General features: G+C 60.0%; 1 protein-coding gene across 7 annotated transcripts in view; it reads left to right on the top strand.

The window, feature by feature from the left end:
- TMEM241 (transmembrane protein 241) overlaps nucleotides 1–14189 on the top strand; it is a 50293-nt gene extending 36104 nt beyond the window's left edge. For 5 of the 7 annotated variants that reach the window (XR_013961557.1, XR_013961558.1, XM_080686787.1 and 2 more), the window contains 2 exons: nucleotides 9576–9640; nucleotides 13437–14189. Coding sequence is in view for 4 of the 7 variants with exons in the window: in XM_080686787.1 (XP_080542913.1) it covers nucleotides 9576–9640; nucleotides 13437–13503 (132 nt within the window). In the remaining 3 variants the exon portion in view is untranslated. The remainder of the gene's footprint in view (nucleotides 1–9575; nucleotides 9641–13436) is intronic. The other 2 variants (XR_013961556.1, XM_080686788.1) reach the window with 1 other exon arrangement.

The raw sequence follows: 14189 nt of genomic DNA, 5'->3' as shown, positions 1-14189 counted from the left end.
CCTGGGTTGCTTGCGCGCTCCCTAGTAGGGGGCGTGCAGGAGGCAGCTGAGAGCTGATGTTTATCATTGATGTTTCTAATTCTCCTTCTTCTTTCCTCTTTTTCAAAAAATAAAAATAAAAATAAAAATAAAAACATATTTCTTTAAAAAGTCAAGGATTTTTAATCCTTCCTAAATGTGAAGGATTGAATAAAGTGAGCCATTAAGGATTCTTCTGGCCTCAATATATTAAACAATCTTCCCTCCTCTCTTCTTCTTCTTTTCTATTTAAAAATAAACTCTGACCCTCAATGGCATAATATTGACCCATCCCGACATACATTTTCCTACAGACCAGACGTGCTGACATTGAGGTGCAGCAAGTTGTACGCAGCCCTTCCCGTGATGTCACTGGGACAGCCAGGCGCCAGTGCGTAGAGTGACTAGGAAGGACGCTCCGTTGGCCCCGGAGGAGAATTGGGATTCTGTGAAACATTCATAGATACACAGGCCGAGAGGCCATTCGGAAGGGCCCGGGACATCTTCTTCCTTGTCCCAAAAGCACCCATGCTCTGCCCCTTCCAAGGAGGTCACGTCGCGTCATCATGCCCGCCTTGGGAGAGGAGGCATTCGTGCTGCTCTCTGTTCCTCGTCTTTCTCCGCCTCTTTCCTGGGCTCGGTGCTCAGCAGGGAAAAGTGCCTTCTCGGTCACTGTGTGTCATCACCGTTACTGCTGTTCTCTGGGGGCAGGAGGGGATTCTAAGAAGCAGAAAATAACAATACTTAGCACCTTTTTCCGTTGCTTCGTTTTGGTAAAGCGAGCTATGTGAAATCTAACGCAGCCTCATAAAATCTGGGGGTCCCTTCCCACTTGTGCTGAGAAGCACTGATGCAGGGAAAAAGTGGTTGCGTTTAAGAGAAAAGCGATGACGTGTAGGCGTATAAGGAAGACGTGTTCGCTGGTGGGTTGTTCCAGCAGCTCTGCGTTCTCCTGAGAATTCTTCCCGTGTCGAGTAGCGTCTCGTCTCATCCTTCCGACCGACGGCAGCTCTCCGCGTCGGGGGAAGAGGCAGCTGAGGCTGAGCCAGGAGAGGAGACAGTCCCACACAGCAGCACCGGCCCCGGCTCTCGAGGACCCAGTGTTTGCTCCCCACGCAGAGCTGCTTCCCAGGAGGGCAGAGTCTTCCGCAGGCGGATGCACTGTCGCTCCACCCTCCACTCCAGAGGCAGTGGCCGCCCAGGAAGCGGCTTCCTCTGCCCCTATGACCCTCAGAAGCAACTCGCTGTCCTTGCCTGCAAGCGTCTGCTGACTTGTTGACTTAGGTTTTTATTGTTCGAGTTTCATCTTTTAGGCCGGGACGAGGTGGCTGTCGGTCGCTGGTCGTGCGGGCGGCATGGTGTCTGCGTGTGACGGGGTTCAGGGCCTGTGGGAGTGAAGGGCCTCCTTCAGTGTTGCAGCCGGGGCCTCACTCACCCGGCCCAGGCCCTCCAGAACAGCTGTGTGTGCAGCGGGGTTTTAAGGGTTACTGGGCTTGTACAGTTCGGGGGACATTGAAGGTGTCTTTGAATAGGGGGCAGAGGGGCTCTGAGTTGAGGCAGCGGAGTGGCTGAGCGGCCCCTGTCAGCGCCAAGTGTCAAGTGCGTGACATGATGGTGCGATGTGTGTGCGATGTGTGTGCACTGTGAAGTGATCATGTGGAGGTAAGCCAGCACCCCCTCCTTAACACACTCACGGGAGGGTACGGGCGGCTCAGGTGTGGGAGCGGCCTTCCGCGGCCACTAACCTCCGTGTCGTTCTAGTTTCAGTGTCTGTGCTGCCGCGTCTTTCTCTCTGTTGTCTTCATCACCGCCGGTCTCACCGTCTCCGCCACCGTCGCGGGGTGGGGAGACACTTGCTGTCCTTCTGGGGTGAAGGCAATCTCGGAGGAGGAGGCCCCTCCTGTTGGCTGTCTTCCCATCGCTCTGCACCATGAGGCCGCGCCCCTTCTTCCTGTCACACTCGGCGTCTCCCCTCTCCAGGGAGCAGGTCGGTCCTGCATTCGCTCGCGCCCCCCTGTGCCCTGGACCGGCCAGGAGAGCAGAGCCGGCTGCTGACTCGGCGCAGTGCGCGGGGCGGGGCTTCCCTGTGGAAACCTCCTCATGGCTGTTCCACGTACGTCTGAGCCGCTGTGGCGAGGAGAGTGATTTTTCGTGGGAGATGAAAACCTAGCGGCAGCGCATTTCCCTTCGCAGCCTCTCGCTGGGCGGCCACAGCGCGTGTCCGTGTCGCTCCCGGCGTCTGCGGAGCCGGAGCCGGAGCCGCATGGCGGCGCACAGACTTATCTGGGAATTAATTCCTTCTCGATCACGGTTTTCCCAGAGGGATGGGCGGGAGCATAGTGTTGTATGAAAGAAAAACATTAAAATTCCATTTCCTATTGTCAAAATAATTCATGGGGAAGCGAGGCATGTTCGTGGACATTTTGCTATTTTGGATGAAGTTGTTTTTCTTGTTTCCAATGATGAACTCTTAATTTTTTTCTGGGCTATTTTTAGAGCCATTGATCATCCCAATGTTCTGTGCTGCAGAAATATGACAACAATTCTGGTTTCACAACTCTGACCTGAATGAGTTTGCTTATTGAGGAAATACTTTGAATTTCTGTAAATTTCCTGGCTGCAAGGTCTTCTATGGATGCTGTTATTACCCAAGGTTACTTATTAAAGGTGTCTTTATTGATTTGGAGAGAGAGAGAAACATTGCTCCACAGACAGCAGCTCAACAACCAGCCGGGCTTTAGGGTCAGGTCCACCCGACGCTCCCGGTCCCTGGAACAGTGGAGGTGCGGGCGGGTCACAGCCAGCATCGCGCTCCTGTGAGCAGCCGTGTGGTTGGTACTCGGGCACACGTTTCTTATTTAATTCCCGTCACGACCGTGTGGCCCGACCGTGTGCTCCGCTGGCCCCTTGGGACGAGAGGGAGCACAGATGTGCGTGACTCCTCTGTTAGAGCAGAGGAGCGGGGCCCGAGCCCAGGCCCCCCTGCAGGAGGGCCCCCCCTCCTCCCCGCCTTTCTTGAGGGACTCCGGGAGGAGGTCCTTGCGCGGGTGACACGAGACTGGGTGAGTGCGTGCGCCGGGGGAGTGTCTCCGGGGAGAAAGGCTGTACCCCAGTAGTTACCGTTTCCGTAACCGGTAACCCACGACGTGGAAATCCCTCCGGGAGCTCATGGGAAATGGAGGAAGTGAAGGGACTTGACCTGCGGCCACGGGGGCTGTGCTGGGGGGCCACCCCAGAGCGCCGTGCTGGCTGGGCCGGGGGAGGTGGGCGCTGGCTCCGTTGTGGGGCCTTCGGTTTTCTGGTCGGTGTCTGACTGCAGGGTGTTCTCCACTAAGAAGCAAATAACTTCTTTCATTTGTAACTTTAATTTTGATCCATGACTTAAATCTTGATTCCCCCAGGAAAAAACCTTAGGAACCATTTAGTTTAACTCCCTTCACTTAAAAAATGTCCAAAGGCTTATGATAGAAAATTTGGGAAGTTAAATGAAAGAGGGAAAAAAGCGTCTGTGATCCCAGCACTGTGGCCGTCTCTCCGCACACACACCTGGGGCAGCTGTCCATTCTCACAGAGACGGGGTCCTTCTCCACCAGTGGTTTCTATGGAACAGTGTTGGGGACATTTCCCCACGTGGGGCGAGGGGGTGGGTTTGAAGGGAGCTGACCTGAGACCATAGGGGAGGGGCTGGTACCGCGTGGCGCTGTGGGAAGTGCTGAGGGTCGTCTGGTCTGTCCACAGGGCATTCATGTCCTGTCTCTGAACATCTCAAGGAGCACGTTTTATGTTTGTCTGTCTTGGAGAGCAGCGTTGTCACGTGAGCAGGTGCTAGGAGATGCCCAGACGGGGCGGGGCAGGGCGGGGCCACCAGGTGTTGCAGGCACCTGGACACAGGAGGGCAGTCGGCAGGTCCCACTGTGCAGGGAGTAACCGGCTCCCTGGAGGCCTGCGGGGGATTGTGGAACGCGTGCGGACTCCTTCTGAATCCCGGCCTGGGCCTGGGCCCCAGGGTCCCCGCTTCTTTAGGGAAGAGTCGCACTGATGGAGGAAGGGGTTGCTGGGCTCCTGGCTGCCCCACAGCGGTGGCCCTCGCCCGCACCTGGGCCTAGGTCCCGCCACAGAAGCCAGGCGGAGACCCGGGTGCAGGCCCTGAGCCTCATGAGGGGGTGCCGAGAAGTGGGATGGAGACGGGGCACCGCGTCTCTTCCCTCGGTCCTGCCTGGGTCTCGTGGCAGCGCCTGACTGGCCACGCCACCTGCTCTCTGCTTCCTCTGCAACGAGTGTGTGCATGTCTGTACCTGTGTTCGCTTTACACCCAGGGGAGAATCGGAAGGAAGTGCACCCCCCCACCTGCCGCCGTCGTACTCACGGGGTGAGAGCTGGCTGAGCTTGTCACTGCTGCTCCCTCCCGCCATTCCTCGGCAGCTGCCTTAGTCCTTCTAGGTGGGCCCAGGGGTGTGGGCTCCTTCCCACGACACTCGCGTGCACCGTATCTGGCCCTTCGCACATCCCATCCGTTACCTGTCAGCGACCTCGGGAACCGGCTGGCCGGGCCGAGGCTGCGTGAGGCCAAGGCTCTTGCCTCTGAGTCTTGCCTCTCAGGTGCCTCGTGTGGCTTCAGTGAGCACAGTGTGGCCTCAGCCTCAGCAGCAGCAGTAGCAGCGCCAGGCCCTTCTCCTTTTTCACTTCTGAGTCAGCTCCACTTCTGTGACTGGTAGTCATTGCTTTTTTTAAAACTTTCATTTTTTAAACTCCAAAAGAGCAAGAGGTACCGTCTTTGCTCAGGCTGCGGAAACCAAATACCACAGGCTGGGCCGCTTCAATACGGACATTTGAGGCAGAAGTCCAAGACCAAATGCCGGCAGAGCAGGTGTCTGTGAGGGCTCTCCACTCGGTTTGCAGATGGCTGCCCTCTGGCTGTGTTCTCACCTGGAAAAGGAGGGGGAGGGGGAGGGGGAGGGGGAGGGAGGAGGAGAGGGAGACGCCACCCCATCATGAGGACCCCTCATGCTCTCACCCAACACCAGCTCACTTCCCAAGGCCCCATCGCACTGAGGCCGGTTGGCAGGGGGTGGGGACATCCAGCCCATCCAGGCGGCCGGGTGACATCTGCAGTGAGTGCCAGGTGTAGCAAGTCCTCAGGGCTGTGTGTCCCTGACGCAGCCCGAGGGGTGGGCGCGTCCTGGGCCAGCGAGGTGCATCCCTGAGGTTCTCACTCTCTGGTCCGGTTGGACAGTACCAGGTCCGGTTGGACTGTGACCAGGTCCGGAGCCAGGACACAGCCTGGCATCGTGGGCTACTTCTCCCAGCCGACACCAGTGCAGGGGTCGCTGGGTGAAGGAGGGAGGCTGCCAGCGGTGGCAGGAGGTGTTTACCCAGCGGGCACCACATTTCCTGTCGGAACATTTCCCAGGAGGTGTTTCACGTCTGTCTTTTGGCAGATGCATTCTGTCACCTCCCTATTGCTCGGCACAACAGTACTTGTATCAAAGGAGGTGAAGAACCCTCCCGGCCTTGGAGCAAGTGTAATGGTGGTGCTTTTACGTAAAGCGCCTTTGAGCTTAAGTTCATTTCGTTCCTAAAATAAGCTGCAGAGACGAGATCTGCCCTTTGAGTGAATCAGAACAACTTTGGGAATGAAAATGCCTCAGCCGCCTGCCCCTCCGGCCGGGAGCGCTGCTTCAGGTGGGAACTGGAGTCCAGGACAAAGGTGACCCCGTCGCTCTGCGAGCTGACAGGCGGTGAGCACGTTTACGGTAAAAGGAAACCAAGGAAGTTGAGCAAGTGACAAGTACTAGAAGGGAGACGCCGCTGACCCCACGCCAGGCGTCGCTGAACGAGTTTGAGGGGAAGTAGGGTGGTCTCGAATTCCCCGTTTGTCTTCTACAAGCGAATGCTTTAAGGACGCCTGCACTGATTGGCTCTTCATACTACTTGGCAGAGAAGAGGACGTGTCGCATGTGCAGCCTCTTCATTCAAAGAGCACAGTGAGGAGACAGACTAAACCCTCCCGAGCCGGGTCTTGTGGGCTGAGCTGAACGGTGCACCCCGAGAGCGGGGAAAGGACTCGCCTCCCAGAGGTCCCGGGCGCACCGCTCCCCAAGCGGACATCACCACGGCCTCTGGGGAACAGAGACACGTCTGACTCCCAGCAAGGGAGGAGCGCGCCCCTCTGCACGGCTGTGCCAGGAGCGTTGCACGTCCAGGGAGCAGAAGGCTCCAGCGCCCACAGGTTTCTGAAGGTGCAGCCGGGACCAGTGTCCGAGGGTGAGAAAGACTCGGGCGTTTTCAGGACGCAGCTGTGTTCACGCGCTGAGTGTCGGCCCTCGCACTGCGGCCCGCTCTCCTCCTTCTCGGGGTGCAGATGAGGGCGCGTGCCTCCTGTGCGAACGGAAGCCTGGCCGTCCCGTGCTCGCTGCGCAGCTCTTTCCACCACGGGGTGGCTGGTCACAGACGCCACCACCGCCCGGTTCTCAGGTCTCGGCCCCAGGCATCCCTGATGTACGAAAAGGAACGTTAAACAAACAGCAAACGGGCCTTCGGGCTGTGCCCAGCACTGATGGTCCGAGCAGCCCCATAAAGTGTGCCAGGCGCTGGCCTGGTGCTGGTCTCCGCTGGGGGCCCCAGGCATACAGCGACGCCGCGCGCAGTCCCTGCCGGGAGACACGGCAGTGGTTGGCCTGTGCCGGGCAAGTAGGTGTGGGAGCCCCGAGGGGCCTCGTCCGCTCGCTGTGCGGGCAGGCCTGGCACAGGGAAGGTCTTCTGGACGTGGATTCCAAAGGGCGAGTAGGAATGTGGGGGGTGAAGTCTCCAGTCAGAGAGGACTTGGAGCGCAGGTGAGATGCTGGGATGAAGTCGAGTTTGTAACCGGAGCCAGTTAAGTGGGGGCGTGGGCTATACCGGCAGTTCCCGTGGAGGGCACACTCAGTCAGCGCTTGTTAGAAATTCACCACAGATCATAGCAAATCCTAACAACCAGTCTGATTCTCCCCCAAATACGTGACTATCTGGCAGCTTCCACTCACAGCACTTTATTTTCTTAAAAAAAACACACACACACAAAAATTTATCTTTGGATTGGAATGAGTGTTTCAAAAACAAACCCGACCTGCCTGGAACACCACCCCTGTTTGAATAACACGAGGCTGTGACATCCTTCCACGAAGCCAGGAAGTTCAAAGCCGGCGCAGACGCAGGGCGCCGAGTTCCTGCGGTTGGCGTCCCTCCGCGTGGGGTCCTGCTGTTTGCTATTCGGCTCCGCGTGTGCGAGGGAGACGTTCCTCAGGCCACAAGCTTTCTTTGCAGACAGATGTGTCCTTCAGATGCCCTTGGTGAGCGAGAACGAGGGCGCAGTGGCTGCTGCTTCGTGTGTCTTCAGGGTCCAGTTCCAGGAGCAACGTGAAGTCTTCACGAACAGATCCTGGCCGCTTTAAAGCTCAAGACAAGCCCCTGCTTTCACGGACATCCATCTCCAGAGCGTCTCATCGTCCAAACCGAAACTCTGCCCGTTAGAAACGACCCGTCCTCGGGCCGCCACCTCCCTGCCCGTCTGGGAGTGACGCCCGGTACCTCACGCGTGGGGCCACACGGTGTCAGAGCACAGGGTCCCCGGCCTCACTCCCGCTGTCGCCTGTTGCAGAGCCTCCTTTCTTAGGGCCGAGTGGTACTCCGTGTCACGTGTCAGTGATACACGTCGTCACGTGTCGCTGTCTGCTGGTCCTCCGTGGGTAGGTGGGGCGCTTCCCAGCGGTGGCTGCGAGTTGCTGCGATGAACATGGGGGTGCAGGTGCCTGTTTGCGTCCCTGCTTTCAGTGATTCTTCCCCTTGTGCCCCCTCCCCACAAAAAACCCACAAAAAACCTGGGGCGCTCGTAGGCCCTTGCTGAGTTTCTGGCTGAGAGAAGGCAGCCCGGCTCCTGTTCTTCGGTGCAATTGGAGGTGGGCGGGCCCCTGGCTCGAGCACATCTGTCATTCTCACCTCTGTGTGCCCTGAGCGCCCCGACAGCCAGGCACACAGGAACCTGCCGGCTGACCAGCTGCCCTCCGCGAGGTGCTGGCTGCTCCCATCCTTATGTGGTGGCTTTTGTGAAGTGTGAGAACTTCGGTGAGTGTGTGTGTGGGGAGGGGAGAGGGAGAGAAGGGGGGAAGGGAAAGAGAAGAGAGAGAGAGAGGGAGGGGGGACAGACAGAGAGGGAGAGACGGGGTTGGCGGGGAAGAGAGAGGGAGGGGAGAGAGAGGGCCGCCATCGGGAGCTGCTGCTGGGGCTGGGCTGGGGCTGGGCTGGAGATGAAGTGGAGGAGCCTGAGAAGCCGCGGCGCCTACTGAACAGACCGGACAGCAGCCATGGACTCCCCAGTGCAGGCGCATTCGCCCTGCGCTCGCTGCAGAAAGAAGACAAGCCTGCCTGCGAAGTGCCCGTGAGTCGGCTGCGGAGCGTGCTCCGTGAGATAGGTGTGGAGACGTCGGAAAGAGTGGCCGGGAGGAGGAGGAGGCCATGACGCACCCCGGGGCAGGGAGGCAGAGGCCCCGTGGCTCCTGAGCCAGCCTTACGTTCACGTGAGGGCTGGTGTGACCACTGAGAGGTGTTTTTCTTGGCAAAAGATGCAGTTAATCGGTACAAGCCGGCCAGCCGGCCACCTCGGAGCAGGCGAGGATTTTCCAAAGCAAAAGGAACTCACGGAAACAGGCGAGTCCCGGCTGTGGCTCTGCAGGCGCGAGGGCGGTGCCCGCTCCTGGCTTATTCTCAGACTTCCTGTTGAGATGGCACACGGGCGACAGGGACTCACTCGGTGAAACCCGGGCCTGTGCCCTGACCGGGAATCGAACCGTGACCTCCTGGTTCCTAGGTGGACGTTCGACCACTGAGCCAGCGCCCGGGCATGCAGCCTGCCTCTTCCTTGTTCTTGCAAGAAAGCCAGTCCTGGGGTGACCTCCCCTGGAAGCTGTTGGGCAGCGTTCTGGGGGGACATCTTTTCCTGAGCGGACGTTCAAGTGTTGACAAAATAGGGTCTCTGGTTCACATACAGGCCCTGCAGGGTCCTGCTACCGGCAGTCCTCAGAGACTCTTCTAATTTCCAGCTCCGATGTGGGAGGGACCTCCCTCCCGGCTTCTGTATTTGCAGATAATTAATGCTCTAATTGCTGTCTCCCGGGAACGTGGGCCGAGAGACAGAGGCCACTAGGCAGGGAGGCCGGGCCGCAGGGTTCACGTGGACGAGATGGAGACAAGGGTCTGCTCTGCCCACCGGGGAGGGGGGAGGGGGTGAGGAGGGGGCGCCTGAGGGGGAGGGGGCGCCTGAGGGGGGCTGCCCGCCGCCTCCGTTGACCAGTTTGGGGATGAAATGCCTTTGCAGACGCCCACCTCCCACACAGAGTTTAGCGTTTTCCCACCAGAGCTTCCCTCAGAGCAACGCTGACCACAGGCACCGGGCGTGGGCAGGAGGGAGGGGAGGGGAGGGGAGGGCAATGTCGGGGACCTGGCCTAGCATGCGCTCAGCTTGTGAAGGGCTGGAGAAGGTTCTGGAGTCCACGCTGACGCCTTTGTTGGGCTTCTCTCTGCAGGTGGCCACGGCTGGCTCCTCGGTGCTGCTGTTCGAGGGGGTCCTGACCAGGGAGGCTGTGGGATGGTGAGTCTGACAGAACACGCAGCCCCTTGCGCCCTCGTCCGCACAGGAGCGCACGGCGGGCAGCCAGGTCTGCATGTGAGGCTGTGTGGCCTCTTCCAGCCTCCAGTTCGTTGGCTCTCGGACAAGCTCCAGCGTCTTGTTTAGAAGGACCGGCCTGGCTGGGAGACAGCACTGCCTGTGACCTCAAGCAGAGACCCGAGGAGCGAGTCGTGGGGTTCGCGGGGGGACAGCGCGTGCAGAGGGCCTGTGGGGCCGGGTGACCAGAGCCGTGTGGCGAGGGAGAGCGGCAGGAGAGAGGCTGGAGAGGCCGCTGACCACATGGGCCTTGAAGGCCGTGGTGGGCATGGCTCGACCTGAGTGGAGGGGAGGGGAGGGGGGGCGACCGGGACTGGGAGCCGCACGCCCTGTGCCTGTCTGAGGGTCACTGTCGAGCAGGCGGCGCGAAGACCAGCCGAGGCCCCGGCAGTGATCTCGCAGGCAGCGAAGTGGGGGGCTGGTCGGACCCCTGCGTGTGCGGAGAAGGCCGTGGGGTGGGAGAGGAAGGGAGGCGGCGGGATGACGTGCACGCTCTGGCCCGAGCAGTGGAGAGCACGCGGTGCCTCTCGCTGAGGTGGGGAGTCGGGAGCACAGTGCTGCAAGTTGGGGTGCAGGATTTGTGAAGGCTGGGTGCCCGTTCCACCTGAGCATTGAGGTCTCAGGAGGCAGGTGGCGAGAGGCCTGGCCGTCGGGGAGGGGAGAAAGGCAGTGTGCCCGAGTCACGGAAGCAGCCTGGGCGGTTATTGCAAACGGAACCGGACTTGGGAAGGTCCTGGGTTTTGAGAACTCTTGGTGTGTTTTCAGCCGCCAGAGTTTCCCAGCCGCAGGGTGAACCGCAGAGGAGGAGCGTCAGGCTGGGTCTCCACGTTGCCCCTTCACGGAGCTGTCTGCAGTCTCCACATGCCGTTGTCTTCAAGCCGAGACTGGTGCCGGCTGGCAGCCCCAGCGGGCCGGGCTGGTCTCTGCCCATGGGGCTTGGGCCGTCACACGTCCCGGAGGGCAGGCCCGGGGGTTCTTGCTTCTGTCTCATGTCTTTCTGATTTCAGTCGACAGTCAGAGGTCGGGGATTTCCCCTGGAGTCAGCTCTCTGAGTTCTTTTGAGAACGTGGCCTGCACGTCCACGGCAGCCGCTGCGGGAGTGGGCAGAGGCTGCCCCTCCGTGGGCGTGGGCTCGGCCGTCAGCGTGGCCCCACAGCTCCAGCTGGACGTGCCGGGAGCGCCTGCAGGGCAGGAGCCAGGCCCTAGTCACCGTGCCGCTCCCAGTGGCGCCGAGTAAACGCATGGCCAGCCTTTCACATACTCACGCTGAGAAATTGTAATTCCAGGGGCCAATGTCGGTCAAAGTCAGCTAATGCTCTGTTTGTAATTTTATAAAAACAATCTGGCAAGCCCAGTAACTGACATATCCAAGTTAATATTTATTCTTTTTTGTTAATCCTCAATTGAGGATTTTTTTCTATTGATATTTTTACAGAGAGTGAGAGGGAGGAAGGGAAGGAGGCGGGGAGAGAGAGAGAAACATTGATTGGTTGCCTCCCATGTGCACCCCGACCGGGGCTGGCATCGAACCTGCCACCCAGGTACGTGCACGTGACCCGGAATCAACCCCGTGACGCTTCGGTGTGTGGGCCACGCCGACAAGGGCTAAGTATTCATTTCTTAAGTAACAGTTTTCGGGTCGGTATTGATAGGAATCCGTCTTCCAGAATTCAGCCAAGGGTCTAATCCATACCCTGTCGAGTGGAATTGGTTGTGGGCCTCTTTTCAGGCCGGGAGAGTCCCTCTTGTCTTTGGGGCGGTGCGGGGTGAGGAGGGAGGGAGTGACCAGACACACCACCATCTGCTCTGAGGGCTCCGTGCTCAGCCCTCGCCTTGCCCGCCCTCCCTGACCGCCGAGGACCAGGGTGCCCGGCGTGGGCATCGCACGAACTTGGTCCTGGCACCGGGCTCCTGGCACCAGCGTCCTCACGAGTGACCGCATCTCGTCTTTGAGTGAAGATGTCGTACGCCTTCAGTTCAGGGCCAGCATGGCGACTGCGCGTCGCTTGCGGGGGAATGGATTCAGGGTGGGGGGGCTCCCCCGCACTGCACACTGCATCCAGGATCGCAGCCCCGGGCTCACCGCCTCCCGCTGGGGTACACACGGGACCCTCCTCTCTAAAGCGCTCAGGGGCCTGCTGTCTCCAGCACAGCCTGGCCTGTGGGATGCACACTGTCCCTCGCGGGTCCCCCGAGGAGGGTGCCTTAGCCAGGCACACGCATTGGTGAGGAAACGAGAAAAGAACAAAATAGTGTGAAATACAGAGGGAAAAGGGGAGCGTTCCATCTGTTGACAAAAGATGGCCCAAGACTAGAGAAGGCTTCACAAGGTTTATTTGAGCCAAATGTTGAGGACGCGCCCAGAAGCAAGGTCGCGACAGACAGAAAATGCCGGAGAACAGCCGTTTCCGTGCCCTCCTGTGCATCAGAGTCCAGGGGGGACATAGGGAAGGTCCTGAACCCAATGGGGGAGGAGGGGGGGGGAGAAGCGAGGCGGGAGCGCTCCAGGGTGGTGAGCAGCAGCAGGAGAAGCAGCTTCCTTCCGTGTGGGGGCAGAATTGTTGAGTAGCAGCTCCCGCACCTGGAGGTGGTGCTGGGGCACAAGGTGACCGTGAGGTCTGTGGTGTCTGCTCGGTGCCTGCGGCGGTGCCGTTGAGGGGCCGCGACAAGAAAATTACTCTGATTCCCAACGGCGTGCTGTCCCGGATGCGTGAGGACGGGCGGGCTCGCTGAGGGTCAGCACGGCCTTGCCGAGGGCCCTGGGCTGCCCTGCACGGCCTGCCGGTCGGAGTTTGTGATCAGACCATGCCATGAGGTTGCTGATGGTCACTGAGCGTGTGCGGCCCGCGTGCGCCCCCGAGCGTGTCAGGTTCATGACGGAGCCCTTTCGCTCACATCGCCCACCGAGGAAATGTTTCCTGGGTGCGACGTGCGTGCGGGGCCGCAGCGGGAAAGGGTGGTGGCTGTCCTCCGCCCAGCGGTTCTGTGGGATTCACTGAATAACCACAATAAAAGACGTGAACGTCGCGATGGGCTGGTCCCGATGGGAGAGAAGGGAAGGACGGACGGGAGACGCTGAAAGGCGTGGGAGAGCGGCGGGGGTGGGCTTCTGGCCGGTGCTCTGCCGCCCGCGTGTTAGTCACTGTGACTGAGGAGGGTCCGTGGAAACGAGAAAACGGGGGGTGGGGCCTGGAGACATCACAGGAGGAGAACCCCAGCCCAGAGCCCGGCAGCCTTCCCTCAGGCACGGTGGCCCTGCCCCGCCCAGTGGGTGGCGGGCGCAGCCCTGACGGAGGCGAAGGGAGCACAGCCCTTCCTGGGGGAACAGAGAAGCCGGGTCGCTGTGATGTGCAGTGATCTAGAGGAAACGGGTTCAGAGGTCGTCACCCTAGCAATTCTGCGATAGGGACACCTCGAGACTCCATGGCACCAGCCCCTTTAGCAGACGGCCCTCCTGCGGTATTTCCTCCAGAGCGTGACCCAGGCACAGTCACACACACACACACACACACACACACACACACCCGTCAGGCGAGTGGACACAGCCCCTCGTCCACCTTGCACTCTCCCCCTCCCCCAGCACAAGGGGACTTTGCATGATGGGCGGTTCCTGGGGCTGACCTGGAAGTGGGGTGCGGGGAGCCCCCACGGCAGAACCAGGGGCGTCCCTCACCCGCGTACGTGGCGCCGGCAGCCTCCTGACCTCTTGACTCCGTTGCAGCCTCCTGCTCGGTGGACTGGGAGAGGCCTTGCTGGTTTTCGCAGAGAGGAGGGGCACCCCGAGATGACGAGGTGACATCGGAAAGGGAGCAGACACCCGGCTGCGGAGCTCCAGCGAGGGGGTGAGGAGGACGCAGAGCACGGAGCAGAGCACGCGGGGGCTGCTTCCCCTGCGCCAGGAGCTCGCGGGTCTCCGGCCACAGAGAATGGACCGACCGGGTGCCTCTTCCTCCAGAGGCTCGCCTGCGCCGCGCCCCCGGGTGTGCGGACGCCTGGGACGCCCCGTGGAGGCGCCGCTCACCTGCCTGGCATGCGGCCTGCTGGGGCCTGCACAGATCGTGGGGCTGCCCTGGCATCTCGTGGCATTTTGGGGTTTGTGCTGTGTGTGTACATCTTCGGAGCCTTCTGGGACATCCCTTCCTCGCGCTTGTGCGGGCTGGTCCGAGCCTCACCCACCCACTCACGGGGATCCCTCCCGAGGGCGTCCATGGGGCGAGCGGGGCACCATCTGAAGCCTCAAAGTGGTCGTGTGTTCCTTCTGTGGGTTCATTCCCGCTCACCGTTCCGATAACCTGAGGGTGTTCTCCGGGCCAGGGAGGAAGAAACACGTCTCACGTGGACGCACACACCTTCTATGTTCACGTTCCTTAAGCTCTGAGGCCATTTCCTTCCCCGTATCGGAGGAGGTTTCAGTCACTGAACACAAGTGTATTTTTCAGGCCAATTAAAGGTTGGATTAAAACTCTAAACTGTG

The sequence above is a fragment of the Plecotus auritus genome (genome assembly GCF_963455305.1).
Source record: "Plecotus auritus genome assembly, chromosome: 8".
Lineage (NCBI taxonomy): Eukaryota > Metazoa > Chordata > Mammalia > Chiroptera > Vespertilionidae > Plecotus > Plecotus auritus.
The sequence above is the reverse complement of the archived record's forward strand: the minus strand, read 5'-3'. Positions and strand labels throughout refer to the sequence as shown.